General features: G+C 43.2%; 2 protein-coding genes across 10 annotated transcripts in view; one reads left to right on the forward strand and one right to left on the reverse strand.

Annotated features, from left to right (window-relative positions):
• herc1 (HECT and RLD domain containing E3 ubiquitin protein ligase family member 1) overlaps positions 1–19,572 on the reverse strand; it is a 95,694-nt gene extending 76,122 nt beyond the window's left edge. For all 9 annotated transcript variants that reach the window (XM_058076886.1, XM_058076889.1, XM_058076884.1 and 6 more), the window contains exons 1-22: positions 19,326–19,572; positions 15,034–16,010; positions 13,428–13,523; positions 12,257–12,451; positions 11,718–12,029; positions 11,529–11,625; positions 10,748–10,891; positions 10,535–10,662; positions 8,974–9,118; positions 8,509–8,680; positions 8,308–8,442; positions 6,187–6,352; positions 5,883–6,008; positions 4,746–4,967; positions 3,494–3,646; positions 1,766–1,898; positions 1,453–1,644; positions 1,160–1,384; positions 873–1,046; positions 681–795; positions 470–590; positions 162–333 (exon numbers count right to left, since the gene is read on the reverse strand). In XM_058076886.1, the coding sequence (XP_057932869.1) occupies positions 162–333; positions 470–590; positions 681–795; positions 873–1,046; positions 1,160–1,384; positions 1,453–1,644; positions 1,766–1,898; positions 3,494–3,646; positions 4,746–4,967; positions 5,883–6,008; positions 6,187–6,352; positions 8,308–8,442; positions 8,509–8,680; positions 8,974–9,118; positions 10,535–10,662; positions 10,748–10,891; positions 11,529–11,625; positions 11,718–12,029; positions 12,257–12,451; positions 13,428–13,523; positions 15,034–15,984 (4,174 nt within the window). In that variant the 5' untranslated portion in view covers positions 15,985–16,010; positions 19,326–19,572. The remainder of the gene's footprint in view (positions 1–161; positions 334–469; positions 591–680; positions 796–872; positions 1,047–1,159; positions 1,385–1,452; positions 1,645–1,765; positions 1,899–3,493; positions 3,647–4,745; positions 4,968–5,882; positions 6,009–6,186; positions 6,353–8,307; positions 8,443–8,508; positions 8,681–8,973; positions 9,119–10,534; positions 10,663–10,747; positions 10,892–11,528; positions 11,626–11,717; positions 12,030–12,256; positions 12,452–13,427; positions 13,524–15,033; positions 16,011–19,325) is intronic.
• Positions 19,573–24,984: 5,412 nt separating this feature from the next.
• Positions 24,985–26,344, forward strand: LOC131132336 (radial spoke head protein 3 homolog). Its single transcript, XM_058077873.1, has one exon. The coding sequence runs from the start codon at positions 24,985–24,987 to the stop codon at positions 25,981–25,983; it is 999 nt and encodes a 332-aa protein (XP_057933856.1). The 3' UTR covers positions 25,984–26,344.
• The last annotated feature ends 1,046 nt before the right edge of the window (positions 26,345–27,390 follow it).

Raw genomic sequence — 27,390 nt, forward strand, 5'->3', positions numbered from 1 at the left:
GTACGCTCGTCAATCAAGAAAAAACAAGCATTCCCGCTAAAATATGTGATACCAATAACTGAAAATCTATGATATTCAATATAATGTTGTCAGTAGAATGTGGTTACCGCTTGCATGCTGGAAGCATAGCGACGTTTAACTACACGGGGAAAAGCGCTTACTTCCGGCCGTCATGACTTCGTGCTCCCGGTCTTCCTCTTCGTCGTCTTGTTCCTGATGACCCTCTTCCCTCTCGCGGTCAGCTCTTTCCTCCAACTCTGCCTCCTCGTCAATGGTGCGAGTGAATGAATGCTCCTGGGGATCCATGTCTAGAGAGTCCTGATTGTCTGAAATCTTCTCAGATGAGCACAAATGATCTATTACTTTCATTTACATAGTAAAAAAATGATTAATTCAGATTAATTCAGTTTATCCTATAGGGGAGTGATCACAACAGCTAATAATGTGTGCGTATGCAATGGCGACTCACCCTTCTCTCACGGGATGAAGACCGCGTCTGAATGAAATCCATATTCTTACACGCCAGCAGGCGATTTCGTACCATATAAACACTACGGTAGACCTCTGCCAGGGACTTGGACGGGTGGTCTCTAAAAGGACAAATTGTTTTGACCAATTAAAAGTTAAGTTGGCGTTCAAAAAAAAAAAAAAAAAAAAAAACGTACAAAGCTACACATTACCTCCCCTCGCCGTGCGCTTGTTTGAGCAACCCCGTGTGCTTCAATAAAGCGGATAACGCAAACCTGGACACGGTATCTAACAGGGACTCGTTGCTTAGCGAAGCGCTGTCCCAGTCTGAAAAATAATACGCGGCATAATCAGCCCATGTGGCAGCGACAGTTATTGTACCGTATGGCTCATTGAAGGCGGACCTTTGCTGATGGCGTAGTCTTGCATGCTGATCCAGAGGCTGTTGGAAGGTTCTTTGGAGGAGCCTAAAGCCAAATCCACGAGGACACTCAAGTCAGGGCGAACTGTGCAGTCAAAAGGCTTCTGTTCTTCATTGTCCGACAGCGCAGCCTCCAGCAAGGAGCTGATGGACGCATCTTAACCAAGAAAAGTGACAAAAAAATAAAAGTCATCATCTCCGACAAAACAAAACTAATATTGAATTCATAAAGACAGTAAACAATAAGCTTTAAATATGACATAGCTTCACCTAGCTGTGGGATGTCCATCTCCAAGCCATTGCTGAAAAGCGGCGTTTTGAGCCAGTAAGCGGTGTCGTGCTCCTCCAGAGAGGTAGGTGCGCCCTGCAGCATCCCGCCGAGACAACGTCCCACCAGTAAGGCTACCGTTCTCTCCAAGTCAACGAGCCACACCCAGGACAGTGCCGGTTGCGGCAGAGACATTCCAGAACCCGGCTCGGCAAAGTCTGACGTGCCTAGAAGTTAATGCGGTAATGCAAGAAATGATATTCAATGGTTTCAAACCCAGCGTTACGTTTCGTACCATGAAGAGGCCACTGCAGCTCCTGGTCCTCCAGAGGGGAGGCGGCAGGCAAGAGCCTATTGAGTCGGTCTAGCGGAGGCAGCAGGTCAAGAAGGTGGCTTAGCAAAGGCCTCGCCACAGACACGGGCAGCAGAAGTAACGAGTTGACGATCTGACACAGCATGCTGCCTGCCGCTGACACAAAGATCACATCTGGGAAGGACAGAAGCATTGGGGACATTTTCAGAAAGGAAAACTATGAAGGCATAGAGGATACCAACGAGGCAGCAGTACTAAGGTACTTTAACTTGTAACAGTAGTAACTCATCCGCACCTTGTAGCTTCTCGCGTACGCTGCCATTCCAGGAACTTTCTTTGATCAGAGTAGCTGAACGGGAGAAGATATCTGTGGCGTGAGGCAGGAGGAGCTGCAAATGTTTATGGAGCAAAGCGACGCTGCTGGAGTTCTGTAAAAAAATAAAAAAATAAATAAAAAACACAATGCAGACACACAACAAGGATGTACAAAACGCCCTCTTGGAATCAAGAGAGGCAGGAAACTCCGTAAATGTGGAGTCATGTGGAACCCGCTTAAGTCAATGCCACTCTGACTCATGTCAACATAAGCGGTTGTCGACATGACCGAAACCAAAGATAGCCACTGCTTGCACGTTTACTTTTATGACTTCCAGAAAAATTAAAAATTAAAAATTAAAAATTAAAAATTAAAAATTAAAAATTAAAAATTAAAAATTAAAAATTAAAAATTAAAAATTAAAAATTAAAAATTAAAAATTAAAAATTAAAAATTAAATTAAAAATTTAAAAACAAATTTAAAAAATTAAAAATTAAATTAAAAAAATTAAAAAATTAAAAAAAAATTAAATTAAAATAAAAAAAAAAATAAAAATAAAAATAAAAATAAAAATAAAAATAAAAATAAAAATAAAAATAAAAATAAAAATAAAAATAAAAATAAAAATAAAAATAAAAATAAAAATAAAAATAAAAATAAAAATAAAAATAAAAATAAAAATAAAAATAAAAATAAAAATAAAAATAAAAATAAAAATAAAAATAAAAATAAAAATAAAAATAAAAATAAAAATAAAAATAAAAATAAAAATAAAAATAAAAATAAAAATAAAAATAAAAATAAAAATAAAAATACTGAATGTCAAACTTTACGTGGTCGACCAATTTACACAGGCACCTTTTAGTTCAAATAAAAACACAGTGAACCAGAACATAAGAGTTCTCTAAGATTGCAAGGTCCATCGAGCTTACACTTTCTGCACTCCCGCATTTCTGTGCCCTTCAAGGTTGCATCCACAACATCAAACTGACACAAGGAAATAATGCAAAAGAAATGAATGTCCAAGCTAACATGTCCAGATGTCTGTGCAAAAGTGAACAACTGCACAGGCTGCCCATGGAAGCAGAGGACAATGATAGCAACAATATTGTCTAAGTCACACTCAAGTTGACCAACCACTACCAACCTCTGACTACCAATGACCAGCTGGAAAGATGCAAAAGGTTTACCCGTATTTGTGCAGGTGACCATGCAATGGAATTTAAACCACAAATTGAAAAGAGGCTTCCCGTTTGTGTCGGCATATACTCACAACAGCACAAAGTCAGTAGCTTCCATCTGATAAAAATCAAGTGGGTGCTCCATGTATGACACAATCGCTATTGAAAATCGCATGCAACAATATGTCTCTGTGCTTTCTCGCGCCTGATTGGCTGGGTTCACAAAGCAGAAGGGCAGAAACAGTGCAGCAAAAGCCAATGGGTAGAGACAAATAATGCGTCTCTACCGGTCACGACCGCCAATGTGCTGTGGGGAAACTACTCAACTCTCGGCTATTAATAACACATTTTGAAGCTGGGGTCAGAGAATAATTGTTACATAACATTTCAAAAGGGGCAAATGAGCCGATTGTGAATCATCCTAATATCATTTTTGATATTGATATTTTCAACCCGGCTTCCTATAAATGAGTTATTGTGTCTGAAGAGGCAGCACATCCCCAAAAGCAGTTAGGTGGTCCCTACCTCAGTCACGTTGTTAGTGTGGCAGTAGGCTAAGAGTTGCTTCTGCAGGGAGCAGAGGAGCTGGTGGAGGTGAGCTGGTTGGCTGCTGTCGGAGGAGGACATGCCCTGCTGCAACTTGTCGCTGTTTTTCTCCAGCTCACCAAAAGCCTGATCCTGCATGGGGAGACAAAAACATATTCCGCTTTTCATCAGTTCTCTGATGGCAACACCAGGTCCCATAGTTATTGAAAAAAAAATAAAATAAAATAAAATTAAAAAAAAAAATCAGAAAGCAAGCATTTACGGGGTCGCTCCGGAGTGTAGGTCACACAAGGCAAAAAAAATGCATAATTAGGTAGAAAAAAAAACAAGTCACATTTTTTTACAGGTAATTTATTTTACAAACTACAGTAAACCTCGGATATATCGGATTCAATTGTTCCCACTGGTTTTGTCCGATATAAGCAAAATCCGTTATATGCGTATACCGGAAAATGTCCGTTTTACGCATATATGGGATTTATATCCGGTTTATGCGTAAATGGGATTTTATCCGTTATAAAAAGGCACTTCCTTGACTATGTTTCCAATGTACCTGGACGCGCAGGCAACGCTGCAAACGCTGCAAATGACGTCGTATAGCGGCCATGTCACGATTCGGCGAATCGGAGCGCCACGATGCGGCCATCCGATATATGCCAGGGAAATTTCATGGAAATGCATTTTTCCATTAAATCCGGGACTGGAGATTTTGTCCGAAATAGGCGAAATCCGTTATAAAAAATCCGATATATGCAATGAATTTTTATTGGAAATGCATTACAGAAAAATCGGTTCTTTTTTATCTGTCCGTTGTGAGCGAATTTCCGATATATCCGAGTCCGATATATCCGAGGTTTACTGTACTTGACCAAAACAGACATTACGTCCTCTTGGAAGGCAAGTTCTAACAATAATAAAAGAATAGAGAATAGGCTGAATAGGTGTAAGATATGCTAACACAATGCTAATTCAGCTACACGAAAAATAAACATGAACAGAAAAAGTGTCCAGTGTTTATGTAACATAAACACTATTTTCATTTATAAGTCGCTCTGGAATATAAGTCGCAGGAACAGCCAACCTATGAAAAAAAGTGACTTATAATCCAGAAAATATGGTAAATTGGCCAAATTAAACAGATTAGAAGTAGTAGTAAAACCCTTTCACATTTTAATTGTATTCTGTTTCTACCGTGAGTTACAGTCATTCAAAGCCTGTGTCCAGTACTTACAGTGTAAAAACCAAGATTCCTCAGTAGCGTCTTCATGAGGATTTCCGCTAGATGTGTGTCAGGGTGGCCTGCCGGGGCACTGTAATCGGGATCTGGGGAAGCTGTGAACCCCAGGCCGCAGGTAAGCACCTCCGGGCCATCGGCAGGAACGCTGTATCCCAGGAGGGAAGCTACATGGGTGTGGTCCTGGAGACTGGTCAGGATGATGTCCAGCTGCATTCTCTGTGGGGACAAAAACACACACTTTTAGACTTCTTAGCTTAAGACAGCTAGCTCTATTCTAGCCCCGGTCAGATATTCTACAGACTACAGCGAGTCAGACTAGGACCAGATAGGACTAGACTAAACTGGAGCTACCTAGTCTTTGAGCATAAATTCATGATATTACTAGACTGGACTAGGACTTGACGAGGTGTCCTACCTAGTCTTTGAGCATAAATTGATGAAGCCTGCTCAGCTCAGCTCTAGTCTGACTAGACCAGGGGTCTCAAACACACGGGCCAAATGTGGCCCGCAGGACACTAGTTTGAGTCCCCCCGCCTTGATATGGTATGGTATCATGTACCCAGAAAAAATTATTACGTTTGATTAATGTTCATGTTAAAGGTTAAATAACTGTTAATAGTTATCCTCCCTATCCGTGTGGAAGTGGTAAGTTTTTGGCTATTTAAGTTGAAAGGAAATAACTTGAAGGCTACCGTTTAGGTCGCTAGCTCTCCAGTTTGCGAGTTAGCATGTGACTCAAGACCCTGCAGTTGCGCAATATGTTGTAAATAAAAAGAGTATAAATGTGACTATAGTCGTGTTTTGTCATGTCTACAGGGCTCTAATAATGCTTTGTAGAAAATTGGAAAAATTATGTGTTTAATAAATGCGTTTTTTTTTTTTTTTGGGGGGGGGGGGGGGGGGGGGGGTTTAGGAAAACCTGATGCGGCCCAGTCTCACCCAGACCCAAGCTGCAGTGGCCCCCAAGTAAATTGAGTTTGAGACCCCTGGACTAGACAGAACTAGACGAGAGTTGTCTATGGTGGTTGTAGTTTCCATTGGTATTGAAATGTATCATTGGACATGAGTTTTGAATATTTTTCAAATATACTCATTTTTATGCAACCTCTACACTTGGCATGCATAGGGTACCTGTCCTTTGGACAGACTCTCCCATCTGTCAGGACCTTGGGGCAGCAAGGAATGAAGCAGCTCCATTCTCTCTCTCAGCGGGGGCAGAAGCATGGTTGCTCCAACGGATAGCGTCTCAATCACTGCCTGAAAAACACACACATACGCATTGTCACCAGATCTGGCAAAAGCTTCCAATTTTCAACCGATTGCTGCAAATAATTCATTGTTCAGCTCTGAGAATATTTTGTAAAAATGTGACTCATTGTGACTCAACAACTGCATTACTATGACAAAAACTGGGTGTGGTGTTGCGTTTCATTACCTCCTGAATCTCATCTGGTACGGAAGAGTCCATCAATCTGAAGAGAAGATTCCTCAGAGGCCTGGCTTGCCGACCTAAGATACTTGTGGCCACTCCCCCGGCAAGGGCCAGAGCCAGATGATTGGACAAAAGCCGAAGGCACAGCTTGAGGAAGTTATGATGTTCCCTAAAAATGAAGGAAATGTATGAGCTTTATTTTGGGCTGCACGGCGCTCGAGTTGTTAGCGCGCAGGCCTCACAGCTAGGAGACAATTTGGAGTGGCCAATTAACCTAGCATGTTTTTGGAATGTGGGAGGAAACCAAACTCCACACAGAGATGCCCGAGTGGGGAATCAAACCCGAGTCTCCTAGCTGTGTGGCCTGCGCGCTAACCACGTTACACCATGCGATTCATTTTGATTCCTTATTCATAAATAGAATATTTTCATAGTTAAACCTAAACATTATTAGAGACCTGAAGGCATGAAATAACACCCCTATAGTCACATTGACTCTACAAATTATCCTAAAAAGTGGACATAATAGGAGTCGCCAATTAACCTAGCATGTTTTTGGAATGTGGGAGGAAACCGGAGTACCCGGAGAAAACCGGGTATAAACATGCAAACTCCACACAGAGATGCCCGAGTGGGGAATCAAACCCGGGTCTCCGAGCTGTGTGGCCTGCGCGCTAACCACGTTACACCATGCGATTTAGTATGATTCCTTATTCATAAATAGAATATTTTCATAGTTAAACCTAAACATTATTAGAGACCCGACGGCAGGAAATAACACCCCTATAGTCACATTGACTCTACAAATTATCCAAAAAAAGTGGACATAATAGGAGTGGCCAATTAACCTAGCATGTTTTTGGAATGTGGGAGAAAACCGGAGTACCCGGAGAAAACCGGGTATAAACATGCAAACTCCACACAGAGATGCCTGAGTGGGGAATCAAACCCGGGTCTCCGAGCTGTGTGGCCTGCGCGCTAACCACGTCACACCATGTGATTTAGTATGATTCCTTATTTATAGATAGAATATTTTCATAGTTAAACCTAAACATTATTAGAGACCTGAAGGCAGGAAATAACACCCCTATAGTCACATTGACTCTACAAATTATCCAAAAAAAGTGGACATAATAGGAGTCGCCAATTAACCTAGCATGTTTTTGGAATGTGGGAGGAAACCGGGTATAAACATGCAAACTCCACACAGAGATGCCCGAGTGGGGAATCAAACCCGGGTCTCCGAGCTGTGTGGCCTGTGCGCTAACCACGTAACACCATGCAATTTAGTATGATTCCTTATTTATAAATAGAATATTTTCATATTTAAACCTAAACATTATTAGAGACCTGAAGGCATGAAATAACACCCCTATAGTCACATTGACTCTACAAATTATCCAAAAAAAGTGGACATAATAGGAGTCGCCGATTAACCTAGCATGTTTTTGGAATGTGGGAGGAAACCGGGTATAAACATGCAAACTCCACACAGAGATGCCTGAGTAGGGAATCAAACCCGGGTCTCCTAGCTGTGTAGCCTGCGCGCTAACCACGTTACACCATGCGATTTAGTATGATTCCTTATTCAAAAATAGAATATTTTCATAGTTAAACCTAAACATTATTAGAGACCCGACGGCAGGAAATAACACCCCTATAGTCACATTGACTCTACAAATTATTATTATTTACAAATTATTGTCCACTAATATAATTATTAGTGGACATAATAGGAGTCGCCAATTAACCTAGCATGTTTTTGGAATGTGGGAGGAAACCGGAGTACCCGGAGAAAACCCACGCATGCACGGGGAGAACGTGCAAACTCCACACAGAGATGGCCGAGGGTGGAATTGAACTCTCCTAGCTGTGAGGTCTACGCGCTAAACACTCTACCACCGTGTTGTAAGTGTCGCAAAGAGAAATACTCCAGACTTGGAACATTTTCTCTAGACCTCGAAAATAACACAACTAGTCTCCGTTGAATTTATGAAATACAGTAGCATAACAATCTCAAATTGACATTCATGACAGAAACATACATTGGGCAGAATAAAAGACAGGAAAGTGCAGCCATCTTTAAAGAGAAAAATCGTTCTGATCCAAGTCAGGCATATTTACCTGGATGAAGGGAAGGGCAGAGGAGGAACTTCGCTGTTGATGCCATCACAATAGCGGTCGAGAAAAGAGCGTAAGTGGGAGAAAGTACTTTCCTCCAGGTCAACACAGTAAGGTCTGTGCCAGGCAACCACTTGCCTAAAAAGCAAAAAAACAAGTTTTTCATATTGTAAACAAACCAATTTGGGATACAATGAATCGGACCTGTCTCTGGGGAGGGCTGTCCACGCCAGACTGTGGGACGTCCCGGCTGAGATCTGCTGTACAGTGACTCCATCCAAGCCAACCACCTTTTTGGGCTTTGTGATTGGTCCTGTGGAATTGCCCTGCCCACACTGGCCCATGGAGTTATTTCCCCATGCGTATACTTCATTGTCTGTAGATATTAGTCGGGTTGAAAAAACGCAATTTCATGTACGGCAAAGAGCTAATTTGTGCACATTAAACATGTAATTTTATATGATGAACACGCTAATGTTCATTTGTTTACAGTAACTCGTGCTAACACAAGACAGCCCATTGTGTGTCCTGCGGTGGTGAAATGCAAACATCAACACAGTGACTAACAACATTTAGCACACATCGGGGACCAAATAATGGCACCCTGTTGTCGGTCGGTGCTGTTTATTGTTACCATCAACATGGATTTTTAAAAGAAAAAAAAAATACCATGAGACAGAGCCAGGCAGTGACTGTCCCCGATGGAGATGTCCACCACCCTGGTTGTGGCGAGCTCCTCGATGAGTTTAGGTCTGAGTGCTGTTGCTTCCGAAGAACCGCAACCTAGGCAAGCACCGCAACCCCAAGCATAAACCTATAAACGTAAACATAAACATGAGAGAACATCACTAGAGCATTCCTGTTTTCACATTGTTCAATACAGTTGCACCCGTATAATTTGACCAGTCCCCAGTGGTGTAATGGTACAGCTGCTGCCTGAAATAGCTTTTAATTGGTCAGTTTGGTCAGAGACGTAGTGACCACAGAACAGCACATTATTTTCATGGTTCCAGGAATTCCTGCTAAGGCCACAATCCATTTATGCTTACTGTAGGCCAGGGGTCTCAAACACGCGGCCCACGGGCCAAATGTGGCCCGCAGGACACTAGTTTGAGGCCCCCGCCTTGATATGAAAGTTTAATGTTTGATATGGATGCTGTATGGTATCATGTACCCAGAAAAAAATATTACGTTTGATTCATGTTCATGTTAAAGGTTAAATAACTGTTAATAGTTATCCTCCCTATCCGTGTGGAAGTGGTACATTTTTGGCTATTTAAGTTTAAAAGGAAATAACTTGAAGGCTACCGTTTAGGTGGCTAGCTCTCTAGTTTGCGAGTTAGCATGTGTCTCGAGACCCTGCAGTTGCGCAATATGTTGTAAATAAAAAAGAGTATAAATGTGACTATAGTCGTGTTTTGTCATGTCTACAGGGCTCTAATAATGCTTTGTTCATTTTAATATGAAAAAAATCATTTGTCTACCCACCAACTATATGTGCTTTCTTAACTTTTTATTATTTGCCGTTTTATTATTATTATTATATTTATTTATTTATTACCGATTGATTGCCTTTCTTTATTTTTGATTGGTTTATTTATTTTTCATCTTATTTTGTGCAGAAAAATAAAAATTAAGATATTTGAGAACGCGGCACGGTGGTCTAGGGGTTAGCGCGCAGACCTCACAGCTAGGAGACCAGGGTTCAATCCCACCCTCGGGCATCTCTGTGTGGAGTTTGCATGTTCTCCCCGTGCATGCGTGGGTTTTCTCCGGGTACTCCGGTTTCCTCCCACATTCCAAAAACATGCTAGGTTAATTAGCCACTCCAAATTGTCCATAGGTATGAATGTGAGTGTGAATGGTTGTTTGTCTATATGTGCCCTGTGATTGGCTGGCGACCAGTCCAGGGTGTACCCCGCCTTACGCCCGAAGACAGCTGGGATAGGCTCCAGCACCCCCGCGACCCTCGTGAGGAAAAGCGGTAGAAAATGAATGAATATTTGAGAACAGTGGAATGTTTTATCAGAGCTTTTCTTGTAGAAAATCGGAACCAAAGCACTGAAAAAGTTTGTATATTTTTCTGTTTTTAATAAATGCCCAGCCTCGCCCAGACCCTAGCTCCAGTGGCCCCCAGGTAAATTGAGTTTGAGACCCCTGCTGTAGGCTATTTTTCACTCACATACACTGAGAAGTGAAATGATTGCTTTGTGACTTAGGTGTGACTTACCTGTCCAGTGGACGTTAAGGCAAGAGAAGACTGGCTTCCGGCACACACTTTCCTGATGAACATCCCTTGTAGGGCTTCCACTACTTTTGGCTTGTAAACACGATTAGTATCCCCATGACCAAGTTTGCCTGGAGGACAACAAATGTAATCATACAAATATGACGACGGTGCTTTGTGTCTGTTAGCCAACAATTGTGTGAAGCGGTTACAAACCATTGTCTCCTCCTCCAAAGGACCAGACAGTGCGGCCATCTTTTGACAACGCGATAGAATGAGAGCTTCCACATGACACTTCTCCCACGTTGCTGATGTCTTTGACCAAGGTGGGAATGTTTCGGCTGTTGCTGTCACCATGACCTGCATTTCACAAACACGACCGTTACACGACGGACGGCTTATGCAAGGAAATTACGACTATAATGTATGTGTGGGTCGCACGGCGGTCGAGTGGTTAGCGCGCAGACTTCACAGCTAGGAGACCAGAGTTAAATCCCACCCTCGGGCATGCATGTTCTCCCCGTGCATGTGTGGGTTTTCTCCGGGTACTCCGGTTTTCCTCCCACATTCCAAAAACATGCTAGGTTAATTAGCGACTCCATATTGTCCATAGGTATGAATGTGAGTGTGAATGGTTGTTTGTCTATATGTGCCCTGTGATTGGCTGGCCACCAGTCCAGGGTGTACCCCGCCTCTCGCCCGAAGACAGCTGGGATAGGCTCCAGCACCAATCAGAAATCCTACTTTGGAGAAATGAACTTATTATAATGGAGTCTGGAACCATATTAACCGCAATGAATGAGAGATTATGAAAAGTGTGAAATGCAGTATATGAAATGAGTGATGTCAATAATCTACCATAAATTTAAAAAATTGTTTTATTGTCGCCGATTTGTCTTATATCTATGCCGAATGTCACCAGCGAATGTGCGAGCTTTGGTTTGAGTTACAGCGTCGACATAAACGGGTTCCACTGCACCTAAGGTGGACGACTTACCCAGTCTTCCGAAGTCACCTTCCCCCCATGTGTACAGCTCTCCTTCCTCGCTGACCGCAGCACTGTGTCGGTAGCCGGCTGCTACACACACAACCACCTGGTAGAAAAAGCCAAACAAAACACACGGTGTTATACAAATACTGTACATCATTCCGTTATGTCGTGGAACTTTTAATTTGCACACCCTACCTTCCCCTGCAACGGCCCTTGGATAAGTTTTGGGTATTTCTGAGTCGAGCTGTTCCCGTGACCAAGCTTGCCGTAGTCGCCATCGCCCCAGCTGAACACCTCGCCCTCCGTCGTGAACGCCAGCGTGTGGCCATCGGACCCCTTTGAGGATGACACCTTTTTGATGGCACGGTGAGGTTCAAAGGTCAGCTTCTTGAGCGTGGACTGATTGTTGGAGTCGCCGAGGCCGAGGCGACCGTAGCTTCCTTTCCCGCAGGCCCGCACGGAGCCGTCGGAAGAGATGACGAAGGTGCAGTACTGGCCTGCCTCAATCTGTTGAAGAGTGAAGAAACGCTAACCAGGTTTGGTTGTCATCATGTAACGATCGCGCCCTCCTATGAAAGGTAACGAGGCTACAACGCAAACAAGAAGGTCGACTGTCAAAAATGCTCGTTTGCCTCCACAACGGCAGTTTAATGACTCCGAACCAACCCGCAATATCAACCCCTCCCAACCTAACTAACGAACTAAACTTCCCACCCGCCAACATCGTGTCTTACTGTCTGGGCGTCGGCAAAGCTGGCGGCCAACTTGGGCTGCAGGATCTTCTCCTGCGTCCCTTCCACGAGTTGGTGGCTGCTGTTACTTCCCCACACGTACACCTCGCAGGTCTCAGAGACCACAGGGGTTTCGCCCGTCTGGATGCTGTCGGGGCTGACGCAGGTGCGGGAGTAGTCTGACGCCATTCGACAAACCTGGTAAAAAAGGAGAGTATTTATGGGCGTGCCCTCTGTGTACATTCATTCATTCATTAATTAATCTTCTACCGGGTTGTGGAGAGTGCTGGAGCCTATCCCAGCTGTCTTCAAAGCGAGAGGCGGGGTACACCCTGGACTGGTCGCCATGCAGCCAATCCCAGGGCACATATAGACAAACAACCATTCACACTCACATTCATACCTATGGACAATTTGGAGTCGCTAATTAACCTAGCATGTTTTTTGGAATGTGGGAGGAAAACCGGAGTACCCGGAGAAAACCCACGCATGCACGGGGAGAACATGCAAACTCCACACAGAGATGGCCGAGGGTGGAATCGAACCCTGGTCTCCTAGCTGTGAGGCCTGCGCGCTAACCCCTCGTCCACCGTGCAGCCCTCAATTTAGTCATGTTTGTCTATAAGGCAGGAGGACCATTGATCAAATTTACTTAAGATTTGTCAGATCAAAATACAAGACTTCTTCCTGAATCTGCACTCTCTGCATCATTCATTCATTCATTCATTCATTTTCTACCGCTTATCCTCACAAGGGTCGAGAGGGGTGCTGGAGCCTATCCCAGATGTCTTTGGGCGAGAGGCAGGGTACACCCTGGACTTGGTAGCCAGCCAATCACAGGGCACATATAGACAAACAACCATTCACACTCACATTCATACCTTTTTGTACCTTTTTTTACAATTTGGAGTCGCCAATTAACCTAGCATGTTTTTTGGAATGTGGGAGGAAAACCGGAGTACCCGGAGAAAACCCACGTATGCACGGGGAGAACATGCAAACCCCACACAGAGATGGCCGAGGGTGGGATTGAACCCTGGTCTCCTTAGCTGTGAGGTCTGTGCGCTACCCACTCGACCGCCGTGCAGCCCCTCTGTACAGGTTTTTTAGGTTAAAAAAAATGTATACAAAGAGGGTGCAATGTCAACATAAAACAACTTAAAACAAGTCTTACTTCTTCAAAAAGACAGAGCGCTGCCTCATACAAGGAGCACAGCCCATCAGGGTTGCGTGTAGGTTCCCTCCATTGGCTGCGATCTGCTGAGGAACCCTGAAATAAATCAGATTCATTATATGAAGCGTTTTTTTGTTGCATGTTTGTCAAACTTACATAAATGTTTCAGCTCAAACTAAAATTTAGTCAATGACATTTGGGAAGGGGGAAGGGGGGGGGGGGGGTCCCAAATAAAAATCAAAACAACATGGCCAAGTGTGAAAAAGCTATTTCTCCCTCAAGCTAATTGGTTGGGCCACCCTGAGCAGCAACCACCGCAATCAAGCGTTTGCAATCACTTGCAATTAGTTTTTTTTTTTGTGTAGGAATTTTGATGCGCTCCTTTTTGCAGAATTGTTGTAATTCAGGCACACTGGAGGGTTTTCGAGCACGACCTGCCATGACCACTCCAAATTCTTCATTCCAACAAATGGCCAGATGTTCTTTTTAGTAGACAGCAAGTTTCACGGTTGGAAGTTATCATAACAAGTCCCAGACCATCACACTACCACCGCTTTATTTTACCGCTGGTATGATGTTCTTTTCACACAGGGCCATGTAGGTTTGGATTTTTTTGTTGTTGTGTTGTCACTTGACTAATATAAAAAAAAATTATTATCTTAAATATTTAACATGCAGAAAATATGAAACCAGAAAGGGTGCAGTGCAAACAGTGAAGTTTCATTTTGAGCCTAAAGGGAAATGCCACAAGTCCCTTGCATTAAAAAAATCAGGTGTCCAAAGCAGTGAAACCTGCTTGTGTCAATGTCGACTTGCTGAGCGGTTGTCCATATATGGTAGGCCTCAAATGTGACATGAGGTCCAAAAGGTCCAAATTATCGAAAATCGGTCGGTAAGAGGTAAATTATCGACCAGCAAAATGTGCCTAGAGATGGCAACTTAAGCAGGTACTGCACTTTCCGCACTATAAGGCGCACTTAAAAGTCTTTACTATTCTCAAAAAATCAACAATGCGCCTGACATGTGTGCAATGAGTTCCAAAATCTGTAAAAAAATTTTGTTGTGCTACTTTGGTTGATTTACTGTCGTACCACTTCCTGCTAACACAAGGATGTAATACGCTTAGCGTCTGCCATACGTCCGCATTCAAAGTGAAGTTGCAAGCGGCGTGAGAGCGATGGATGGAAGACGGCGCCGGGCGAGTTACGCCGCCATATGTGAACGGATTGTGGATGCTCGGGCTGAGGTATGTGCTTAAACCGTTGCCCGAGTTCTGGCGAGAAAGCTGACATCATTGCTGAACAGCCGCCTGACGACGAAACTGAGTCTGACAATGATGAGAGGGAACCCGGCATGTAGAATTCAGACACAGAAGATGAGGACTTTGATGGATTTGTGGGAGAAGATTAATGGAAAAATACGGTGAGCTCAGTTGATTTAGCTTATACTTTTGTGCGCCATGTTCCAAATGTTTCATAGTGAATCAATTTCAAAATAAATCAAACATTTGACAGGAAGCCCCGCGGCACGTTGAAATGAAATGCCAAAGGAAAAAATTTGCGAACTGAGCAAAAAGTTTGTCAAAAACAAAGCTCGTTTTACTTACCAGCGAGCGTCTCATCTGCATGAGGATGTTCATGAAACAATCATAGCCGATGAGCCCCTCCTGGCTCTGCAGTGCCTTGCTCTGCTCCATGGTGCTGACCACAGCCGATGCCACCAGCGCCATCTCAATCCATTCCAGCAGGTAGCGAAGGGAGCCCCTCTGGGAGGCGAGCCCGAGCAGCAACTCGGAGGCGAGTCTCCGCCCTAAGATATCCGCCCCGGAATTTGGCATGGTGACCCCCTTGAGGAAAGTGGTGACCTGCGCCAGACTGTCCAGGCCCATCGGTGGGATCTTGCTCTCGTTGGCCAGAGAGAGGGGCGGCAGGGAACTAACCACGTCAATGGCCGTGCGAATGACGTCATTGCACAAGTTTAGGTTGCCGCCGGCCGACCCGCACGGGCCGGGCGGCGGCGGCATCATCCAGCTTTGCCGCAGCAGAGCAAAAAGAAGGCTGAGTCCTGTGCGGACGCCCATCTCAATGAGCGCGTCAGTGCTGGAGCGGGGTCGCTCGCTGACACAGTGCTGATCCGCCGAGCCCGAGGTGTTCTCTGGAGAGTGCTGCTGCTGCTTCACTTTCCCCTTGTCGTGGTACTTGTTGGAAAGTGCATAGAAGATTCGCTGGAGGACCAGCACGCGTTTGCGCAGGGCGGCGGCAAAGGGCGAGTCGGAGCACACCATCTTGGCCAGAGCGAGCTGGCTGCCAAGAAGAGCATCCAAGTAGTGCTCCTGCTCGTCGCTGGAGAGACACTCGCGCTCAAAGTCTGGCAGCTGGGGGCCCTTGAGACATAGCACCTGCTGGGGGAGCAGCACCACCTCTTTGTTAGCCAGGAGCTTGGAGTACAACACGGAAACGCCTTCTCGTGTGGCTATGGACTCGCTGTCCTCTGTGATCCACGAGCTGTTGAGGTGCTCCAGCCATTTGAGCTTCACTGGGGGGATTGTTAGCGCCATGGTACGTCACTCTGGAGCCATCAGTCCTGACAAATGAGTGACAGATGAGTTAAGACGCGAGACACTCGGGAGTTCGACAGCTGCCGCAGTCCAGGCAATGCAAGCAGAAGCTGTAATAATTCTACAATTGATTAAACTTACTTAAGATTTGTCCGATTCAGATTTGATTTTAGCCCGATACAATACGTTTGTGTTAAAATCATCTTTGTTTTATTTTCTTAAGTTAAATACTAATTGTTTATATACGACAGACGTTTATACGACACAATTTAAACCTTGCAATCCTACCTACACGCGGTGTTGGCGATGAGTTAAGACGCGAGACACTCGGGAGTTCAGCAGCTGCCGCAGTCCAGGCAATCCAAGCAGAAGCTGTAATAATTCTACAATTGATTAAACTTACTTAAGATTTGTCCGATTCAGATTTGATTTTAGCCCGATACAATACGTTTGTGTTAAAATCATCTTTGTTTTATTTTCTTAAGTTAAAATACTAATTGTTTATATACGACAGACGTTTATACGACACAATTTAAACCTTGCAATCCTACCTACACGCGGTGTTGGCGATGAGTTAAGACGCGAGACACTCGGGAGTTCGACAGCTGCCGCAGTCCAGGCAATCCAAGCAGAAGCTGTAATAATTCTACAATTGATTAAACTTACTTAAGATTTGTCCGATTAAAAACGCCATCGCTGCATTAGACTTCAAAAACGTATTAATTTTAACGTCCAATTCACTACTTCCTGAATCTACACTATAAACTGTAGTTATTTTAGCCATAAATTTGCAGCACCGTTGTTTCAGACGCAGGGTTCAAAGAGTGAGAGGAAAAAGAAGTGGCGCGTTATATTACAGAATTTACAGGTGCTGACTTGCGCACAAATTCAGATTTGATTTTAGCCCACATAATTAAAGTGACTGTATCAAAATGACTCCATGAAAAAAACTAAATTATAACTCATAGACGGTAGGGATGGAACCATTAATCTTAATCTGGAGTTTGTTATTTCAATGAATCTCAAACGGAACTAATAAAATATGAACCAAACACAAACATTAGTGGTTTTGGTCTGCGACATATGACAAAAGAGGCACAAATGTCGATGACTGTTCTCCAAAGTCAAGCTGGTGTGCGTGAACATCTTGTTTTATCGGTCTGATTTCATGGATGACTCAGGAAATGTCAAAATATTCACATTAGAGAGCCTGAAATGAAAGGATATTTAAATGTTTTTAGAACATAAAATGAATTGCATACAGATAACCGATTTAATTCATCGATTAAATGTTGCAATTCACTCTGCCTCCTCACTCCGAGGTTTTTAATGACGTTCATTTAAGTCCATGGTGATGGCTTTCCTTTTCTTTGCCGCACTACTCCTTGCGGGATAATAATAAAGTTCAAAAACTTAAAGTGATGTTATTCACACACTAGCCACGTTTACATGGACCCAAATATTCCAAAACGGAAAGAATGTAACCTTTGTATACACCTCATTCCCAAAGAGAAGTGCCAATCCGAATGAATATATAAATCGGATTCAAAAGGGGTGGAATATTCCTTTCCCCAATCCGATTGAGGTATCTTGTACCCGCTCAAACGGAAAGTTGTCAGACTGCGTTCTACTTCCTGGTGTTTTTCTTCTTCTGTTGTTTATTGGCGGCTGGCAAGCAGCTTTGGTGTGCATTAGCGCCATCTGTGGAACACAATCTAAACCCTTCTATACGCCATTCACAAGTCCACTTTTATTTAAAAAAAAGTATATACATATCTATATAAAACATGCGCAGAGCTTAATTGTAAAATATTAGCAAGATTTAAGAACTTTATCTTTTCCTGTTCCCGGGTGCGTTCTTTCAGCGGATGCGGAGATATGACGTAACACGCAGCGCCAGACGTTCTTCGATTTTAAAAAAATGGAGGCGAGCAATCGGCACTGGACTGCTAAGGAAAGTTTATTTTTGTTTGAAACTAAATTTCAAGACTGGACGAAGGAAAATCTGGCAATACAGAGTTATTCCAACAAGGGAAAGATCTGTATCACGTGATGTTGATGTTTACGTTTTACTGGGCATGCCCCATTGACTATTCTGGTTGATTATAGCGGCGCATGTAGACACGCCATTGGAATATTCCTTTCCATGTATACCACTGCTTTCGGAAAGGTCATTCGGAAAGACTACATTTGGAAAGAGGAAAAACTCCTCATGTAAACGTGGCGACTGTGTTCATCCGCCCAGCACGAGGCACACATGGCATTCTTGTGATGCGCGAAGCGCGAATTTTACACGCCATGTACCCGGTTATCGAGCGAGTCTCATGTTTAAAGACCAAATTAAGTTTTTATTTTTCCTTCTGGGAGCGTGTCTGTCATAACACGGAACGTCGTGCATCAAGGAGCACCTGTATTTTTAACAATTATGCTAAAGATTCACAAAATGACAGGAGTACTTAGTCCAAAAAAATTTTTTTAGCAATCAGCTGAACTGAACTGAATTTGTGGGGCGGTTTGATGTCATGCTTTGGTCGCAAAAGTATAATTTTATCTATTTGTAAACTAAGGAAACATTAACATTAGTAGAAAAACATTGCATTGTAATGTTTTACCTTTTTATAATATCTTTGTTATGTACTCCACATGATCTATAGGTGAGTGATTGGCTGTGTGTTGACACTCACACAAAAGCTTCCATCCTATGCCAGTTTTCTACAGTTTAGGCATTACTTCAAAAAACTGTTATTCACGCAGCAAAACAAGTGGTCAGTAAACTCAGCAGCAACGGGCCATGCTAGTGCTAACACTAGTTTGGCTTCTAAGGTTGTTAGCTCACGGCTGACGTTGTTAAAATACGTAATAGCTAGCTAAAATACGTAATAGCTAGCTAAAATACGTAATAGCTAGCAGTGTTGCCGCTGTGCTTGGTTGTATGCTTAACAATGTTTTATTACATTACAAACAGCTGTCTAAATCACGACGGGACACGTCAACGGTATTTATACACTGGTGTCTACTTATTATGACAAAAGCGACACGTTTTGTGTGAAGAATGCCAGGAAGCCGACTGTCAACTCATGCTACTGTTTACGTTTGCTAGCGTAAGCTAAGTGCCCTTACGTCACTAAGCTAGCAGATCAAAAAACGCCTCATCGAGCTGAGGTAGCCAACACCCTTATGTGCAGGTATGACGCAAAGACAAGTTGTCAGCAAAAAAAACAAAAAAAAAAAATAAAGTAAGTCCAAGCACCATATATGAGTCGTGCTTTCTGCTGTATCATAACTGGTTAGCTGGCATGGCTACGCTTTGCAGACGTTAGCGTGGATAGAAGCTCACTTACCGCCAGCAACTGTCAAAGGCCTCCTCCTTCTCGTTTTTTTTGTTTTTTTTTGTTTTGTTTTTTGTTTTTTAAACCAGAAAGTCACACTGCGTCATTGTGTCGATACGAAGAGTTCAGCCGAGATCCACATTTTTTTTTTTAATAAGGAGAGAGGGCCGTGCGTGGACGTCCATCCCTCCAACCGCGTCCCTTCCACTGCAGTGAGCGTGTGGAGCAGACCGTTCAGCCCCACTGAGCCCCAGCCTCGGCCCGGCCCTGGGTTGTGACGTAGACACCTGCCCCCCCCCTTCCCCGTTTCACTCTTTATCAGCTTGGCCCATGTGTGTGTGATAACGTGTGTGTGTGTGTGTGTGTGTGTGTGTGTGTGTTACCCTTCTATCATTCATAAAAAGCCATATAAGGGTCTGGCGGAGAGATACAAACATCGATACGGTCGACACCAATTGGAATAAGTATCGGTATCGAATCGATACCATTGTGACGTATTGTGAAGTTCTTGGACACAATTAGGATTTGAGGGGAAAACGGCCAAAAAATATTTATTGCTTATTACATTTCTATATATTTTTATTTTTTAAATATTAATATTATAATAATATAATATTTAATAATAATAGTTTTAAAACACGACTATAGTCACATTTATACTCTTTTTATTTACAACATATTGCGCAACTGCAGGGTCTTGAGACACATGCTAACTCGCAAACTAGAGAGCTAGCCACCTAAACGGTAGCCTTCAAGTTATTTCCTTTAAACTTAAAAAAAAAACCTTACCACTTCCACACGGATAGGGAGGATAACTATTAACAGTTATTTAACCTTTAACATGAACATGAATCAAACGTAATATTTTTTTCTGAAAAAAACAAAAACTTACCACTTCCACACGGATAGGGAGGATAACTATTAACAGTTATTTAACCTTTAACATGAACATGAATCAAACGTAATAATTTTTTCTGGGTACATGATACCATACAGCATCCATATCAAACATTAAACTTTCATATCAAGGCGGGGGGGCCTCAAACTAATGTTCTGCGGGCCACATTTGGCCCGCGGGCCGCGTGTTTGAGACGCCTGCACTACAGCATACTACATGATGCACAATGCCGAAATCGACAGGCTGGAGCTGATTTCACTTTAGCTTTAAACCACGGGTCTCAAACTTGCGGCCCGCGAGCCAAATGCGGCCCACGGGATGCTAGTTTGAGGCCCTTTAACTTTTTTTTTTAACTTTCAAAAAAAAACTAACAAAAATTAAACTTTCATATCAAGGCGGGGGCCTCAAACTAGTGTCCTGCGGGCCACATTTGGCTCGCGGGCCGCCTGTTTGAGTCCCCTACACTACAGCGTACTACATGATAACCCACAATGCATTGCGCTCCTACCCGAGCCGACATAGACAGGCTGGAGCTGATTTCACTTTAGCTTTAAACCACGGGTCTCAAACTTGCGGCCCGCGAGCCAAATGCGGTCCACGGGATGCTAGTTTGAGGCCCTTTAACTTTTTTTTTAACTTTCAAAAAAAACCCTAACAAAAATTAAACTTTCATATCAAGGCGGGGGCCTCAAACTAGTGTCCTGCGGGCCACATTTGGCCCGCGGGCCGCGTGTTTGAGACGCCTGCACTACAGCGTACTACATGATAACCCACAATGCATTGCGCTCCTACCCGAGCCGACATCGACGGGCTGGAGCTGATTTGACTTTAGCTTTAAACCACGGGTCTCAAACTTGCGGCCCGCGAGCCAAATGCGGCCCACGGGATGCTAGTTTGAGGCCCTTTAACTTTTTTTTTTAACTTTCAAAAAAAAACTAACAAAAATTAAACTTTCATATCAAGGCGGGGGCCTCAAACTTGTGTCCTGCGGGCCACATTTGGCTCGCGGGCCGCCTGTTTGAGACGCCTGCACTACAGCATACTACATGATAACCCACAATGCATTGCGCTCCTACCCGAGCCGACATCGACGGGCTGGAGCTGATTTCACTTTAGCTTTAAACCACGGGTCTCAAACTTGCGGCCCGCGAGCCAAATGCGGCCCACAGGATGCTAGTTTGAGGCCCCCGCCTTGATTTTTTTAATTTTTTAATTTAACTTTCAAAAAAAACCTAACAAAAATTAAACTTTCATATCAAGGCGGGGGCCTCAAACTAGTGTCCTGCGGGCCACATTTGGCCCGCGGGCCGCCTGTTTGAGACGCCTGCACTACAGCGTACTACATGATAACCCACAATGCATTGCGCTCCTACCCAAGCCGACATCGACGGGCTGGAGCTGATTTCACTTTAGCTTTAAACCACGGGTCTCAAACTTGCGGCCCGCGAGCCAAATGCGGTCCACGGGATGCTAGTTTGAGGCCCTTTAACTTTTTTTTTTAACTTTCAAAAAAAAACTAACAAAAATTAAACTTTCATATCAAGGCGGGGGCCTTAAACTAGTGTCCTGCGGGCCACATTTGGCCCGCGGGCCGCGTGTTTGAGACACCTGCACTACAGCGTACTACATGATAACCCACAATGCACAATGCCGAAATCGACAGGCTGGAGCTGATTTCACTTTAGCTTTAAACCACGGGTCTCAAACTTGCGGCCCGCGAGCCAAATGCGGCCCACGGGATGCTACTTTGAGGCCCCCGCCTTGATTTTTTTAAAATTTTTAAATTTAACTTTAAAAAAAAACTAATAAAAATTAAACTTTCATATCAAGGCGGGGGCCTCAAACTAGTGTCCTGCGGGCCACATCTGGCCCGCGGGCCGCGTGTTTGAGACGCCTGCACTACAGCGTACTACATGATAACCCACAATGCATTGCGCTCCTACCGGGGCCAAAATCGACAGGCTGGAGCTGATTTCACTTTAGCTTTAAACCACGGGTCTCAAACTTGCGGCCCGCGAGCCAAATGCGGCCCACAGGATGCTAGTTTGAGGCCCCCGCCTTGATTTTTTAAAAAAATTTAAATTTAACTTAAAAAAAACTAACAAAAATTAAACTTTCATATCAAGGCGGGGGCCTCAAACTAGTGGCCTGCGGGCCGCGTGTTTGAGACCCCTGCTCTTCATCCTTGTATTTAGCCAACATCAACTGCTTGTATTGTTTCTTGAATTGGCTCATCGTTGTGCATTGTTTAAGACTTGAACGTGGATCATGATCGTGAGTAGAGCTGAATCTAATTACTACTCATTTTATTGCAAATGCCGATCCGAAATCAGAGGAGGGATGCCATCGATCAAAATTTTAAAACCGAATGAAAAATAGCTCGATTTTGCCTTTTTTACCCCACCCCCACACCCCAAAATACCACCAAAATGTGGAATGATGAATGTCTTAGCACGTTCTACAAGAGACAGCTTCTTAGCTTTAACCATCAGGAGGCCAGATTGTTGCAGATTGTGTATGAAAATAATGTTTACCGACATGTGATGCAGCTGTGTCGGACTCCAAATTGCAAGAAATTCCTCTGAGTTGATCATACTTCCTTTATGATATTGGATAGATGACCGTGACTCGGCGCCATTAGCCATACGTCACACTACTTTCTGTCCTCCATTTTTGCTGCTGTTTGAATTGATTTGTGGTATTTGTTCCGTGAAATTGGATTCATGTATGTTCCATTTGCTTTGTCTAATCAGATTTCAGCCTTCATGTGTTGCCATGTTCATCTATTGGAATCTGACCGCTGACCGGGGCCTGCAGAATCAGGAGTGCTGGTCCGTGTCACATACCAGACTTGAGATTCCAGCCAGACCACATTGCCATCGGAGCCAAACTGGTCCATAAGCCAAACTGGTCCATAAGCCAAACTGGTCCATAAGCCAAACTGGTCCATAAGCCAAACTGGTCCATGAGCCAAACTGGTCCATAAGCCAAACTGGTCCATAAGCTAAACTTCATTCAAAATGGCTGACTGGGAATAAGACACATGCGACTGTGGTTTGAGACCGTTATTATACATACTTTTTATTGTCATTTTCTTTGAAAATCAGCGTCTGCTGTTTGAATATGGCTTATTATTAGTTAAAATATATTGTATGACAAATCATATATAGTATTCCAGGCACTGGACGTAGATAATGTTGCATAATAATGTTGATAACACTGCATGGAGTCAGCCATTTTATGTCCGACATGACTCATAATTTTGACTTTTTATCTCATAATTTTGACTTTTTATCTCATAATTTTGACTTTTCATCTCGTTATTTTGACTTTCTATCTCGTTATTTCGACTTTCTATCTCGTTGTTTCGACTTTTTATCTCATAATTTTGACTTATCACATTATTTCGACTTTTTATCTCATTATTGTGACTTTTTATGTCGTAAATTTGACTATTTATCTCGTTATTTTGACATTTTATCTCATAATTTTGACTTTTTATCTCGTTATTTCGACTTTCCATCTCATTATGACTTTTTATGTCGTAAATGTTACTATTTATCTCGTTATTTTGACTTTTTATCTCGTTATTTCGACTTTTTATCCTGTTATTTCGACTTTTTATCTCGTTATTTTGACTTTTTATCTCATAATTTTGACTTTTTATCTCGTTATTTCGACTTTCTATCTCATTATGACTTTTTATCTCATAAATGTTACTATTTATCTCATTATTTTGACTTTTTATCTCGTTATTTAGACTTTTTATGTCGTTATTTCGACTTTCTATCTCGTTATTTTGACTTTTTATCTCATAATTTTGACTTATCACATTATTTCCACTTTTATCTCATTATTATGACTTTTCATGTAGTAAATTTGACTATTTATCTTGTTCTTTTGACTTTTTATCTTGTTATTTCTACTTCTTATCTCGTTATTTCGACTTTCTATCTCCGTATTTTGACTTTCTATCTCATCTCATTTTGACTCATCACATTATTTCCACTTTTTATCTCATTATTATGACTTTTTATCTCATTATTTCGACTATTTTTTCAGTCATGGAAACAGACTTCAATTACGTTTTGGCCAAATCACTTAAAAAAAATGACTACTTTCCCCCCATAAGTAATAATTTGTAATGGAATTACTGCTTGATAAATATTAACTAGATCCAAGCTCTGTTATTTTAAATGGTGTTACTGTTTAGTGCATACATTTACTAGAGCAAAATAAAATCAATAGTGCAAAATAAGTCAACAAAAGCAAAAACTATTCTTGGCTGTCATTCAAAGAACTTTGTTGACAATGTAACAATATGGGGAACACCGGAAATAAACAATGACAACTGAAAAATATCCATCTCTCTGTGTTGGTATCGACATTGATATCGACATTACCGCTATTCGTATGGATCCGCCCACCTCCCGTCTCAACCAAGCTGATCTGAGATCCGATTATGAAGCGTGAAAAACATCTGAATGTTTTAATTGTTTTAATTGAATTATATTGAAGTTGAGTTAATTGTAATTAATATTTTGATCATTTTATCTGCTTTTCAGTCATTTCCGCGGTCGTCACAACAACGCAGCCTTTTTTTGGGGGGGGGGGTGGATCGTAGTTTCACGTACGCGGCTTGAAACGAGCGCGGCAAAAATACGTCATAAAGACGTATGACGTCACAACACGTGTCCCATGTATGCATGCTTCTCGGATGTATACACAAAACACCTAATTATAAATATCACATTTAATTATTTTGACTGCAAGATGTCCAAAAACGGAACTTACGTGTTCTCCAGTCGACCCAGACCCGTTGAGAGTCGATCCAAACATGGCGGGTCCCCCACAGAGCAACCCCAGTACGGGAACATCATGTACGACCGCCGCGTCATCAGGGGCGGCAGCCGGGGCCACCACGTGCTGCCGCCCAAGGCGGCGGCCCAGGCTGCCGACATCCAGCAACAGCATGGATTCCGCCGGAGATCCATGGACGTCATGAGGTCCAGGGACCGCATGCGGTTCAAGACCGGCGACACCGTGTTTGGCAGGAAACACGTGGACGTGCAAACCGAGTCTTACCTGGAGGAGCTGAGTCTCATCCTGGTGACTAAGGATATCGACTCCCAAACCGATAGTTTCCTCGACAGACCGGCGAGTCCGCTCTTCATCCCGGCCAAATCCGGCGACGACGTCGCGACACAAATCGAGGAGGGCGACTTGTTTGACTTTGACAGGGAAGTGCAGCCCGTCTTGGAGGTCCTAGTCGGGAAAACCATTGAGCAGTCTCTCCTGGAGGTCTTGGAGGAGGAGGAACTGGCCTGCTTGAGGGCCCAGCAGAGGGCCTTTGAGCAGCTGAGAAACGCCGAGCTGGCAGAGCTGCAGCGCCTCCAGGAGCAGGAACGCCGGCGCACCGAGGAGAAGGAATGCCGCATTGCCCAGCAGAGAGAAACCGTGAGGAAAGAAAAAGAGACGGCGGAGATGATCGCCGCCCGGGCTTGTGCCCAGCAGTTCTTGTCCAAACTTTTCCCTGCGGTTTTTGCCTCGCTGAGGAGACACGGGTACTTCTACGACCCCGTGGAGCGAGACATCGAGACCAACTTCTTCCAGTGGCTGATGGCCGAGGTTAACAACACTCTGGAGAAGAGGAACTCAGCCAGGTTGTTGCTGGACAACATCATCCACGACATCGCCGTGAAGAAGCAAGAGTTCTTTGGCGACCTTCATGGAGAGACTCAAATTGGACAGATGGACCAGAGTGGACCCTAAAAACTGTATAGATTCTAGGAATCTGTTTTTCTTAACACCAAATCTCAAATATAACAATAACATGAAATAATCCCTTCTTTATCAGCCAATCACAGGGCACATATAGACAAACAACCATTCACACTCACATTCATACCTATGGACAATTTGGAGTGGCTAATTAACCTAGCATGTTTTTGGAATGTGGGAAAAAAACGGAGTACCCGGAAGAAAACCCACGCATGCACGGGGAGAACATGCAAACTCCACACAGAGATGCCCGAGTGGGGAATCAAACCTGGGTCTCCTAGCTATGTGGCCTGCACGCTAACCACGTTCCACCATTGCGAGTTAGTATGATTCCTTATTTATGAATAGAATATTTTCATAGTTAAACCTAAACATTATTAGAGACCTGGAGGCATGAAATAACACCCCTATAGTCACATTGACACTACAAATTATCCAATCACAGGGCACATATAGTCAAACAACCATTCACACTCACATTCATACCTATGGACAATTTGGAGTGGCTAATTAACCTAGCATGTTTTTGGAATGTGGGAAAAAAACGGAGTACCCGGAGAAAACCCACGCATGCACGGGGAGAACATGCAAACTCCACACATCCCAAGTGGGGAATCGAACCCGAGTCTCTTATCTGTGAAGCCTACATGGTGGAAGTACGTATGGTTAGCGCGCAGGCTTCACTGCTTTCCACTTTGTATGAAGTTAATATTTTGAAAATGGTGTATTGTGCGAGTAATCAGTTCTCAAATGAATTAATCCGGATTAATCACCATTTGCAACTATGTCCTTTTTAAAACTGTATTTTATTGAAAGAAAAATGAACAATTTGGAGTCGCTGGAGTACCCGGAGAAAACCCACGCATGCACGGGGAGAACACGCAAACTCCACACAAAGATGGCCGAGGGTGGAATTGAACCCTGGTCTCCTGGCTGTGAGGTCTGTGCATTGCAGCCCGTCTTATTTATAGTCATATTTTGTCTTACTATGTCTACTATATTGGGTAATATAAGCGTAAAGGTGACTATAGGGGTGTTATTTTATGTCAAGAGGGCTCTAATAATGTTTAAAGTAATAGTTTAGAAGGTTGAAAACATGCAAACTCCACACAGAGATACCCGAGTGGGGAATCAGACCTGGGTCTCCTAGCTGTGTGGCCTGCGCGCTAACCACGTTCCACCATTGCGAGTTAGTATGATTCCTTATTTATGAATAGAATATTTTCATAGTTAAACCTAAACATTATTAGAGACCTGGAGGCATGAAATAACACCCCTATAGTCACATTGACACTACAAATTATCCAATCACAGGGCACATATAGACAAACAACCATTCACACTCACATTCATACCTATGGACAATTTGGAGTCGCTAATTAACCTAGCATGTTTTTG

The sequence above is a fragment of the Doryrhamphus excisus genome, chromosome 7, assembly GCF_030265055.1.
Source record: "Doryrhamphus excisus isolate RoL2022-K1 chromosome 7, RoL_Dexc_1.0, whole genome shotgun sequence".
Taxonomy (NCBI): domain Eukaryota; kingdom Metazoa; phylum Chordata; class Actinopteri; order Syngnathiformes; family Syngnathidae; genus Doryrhamphus; species Doryrhamphus excisus.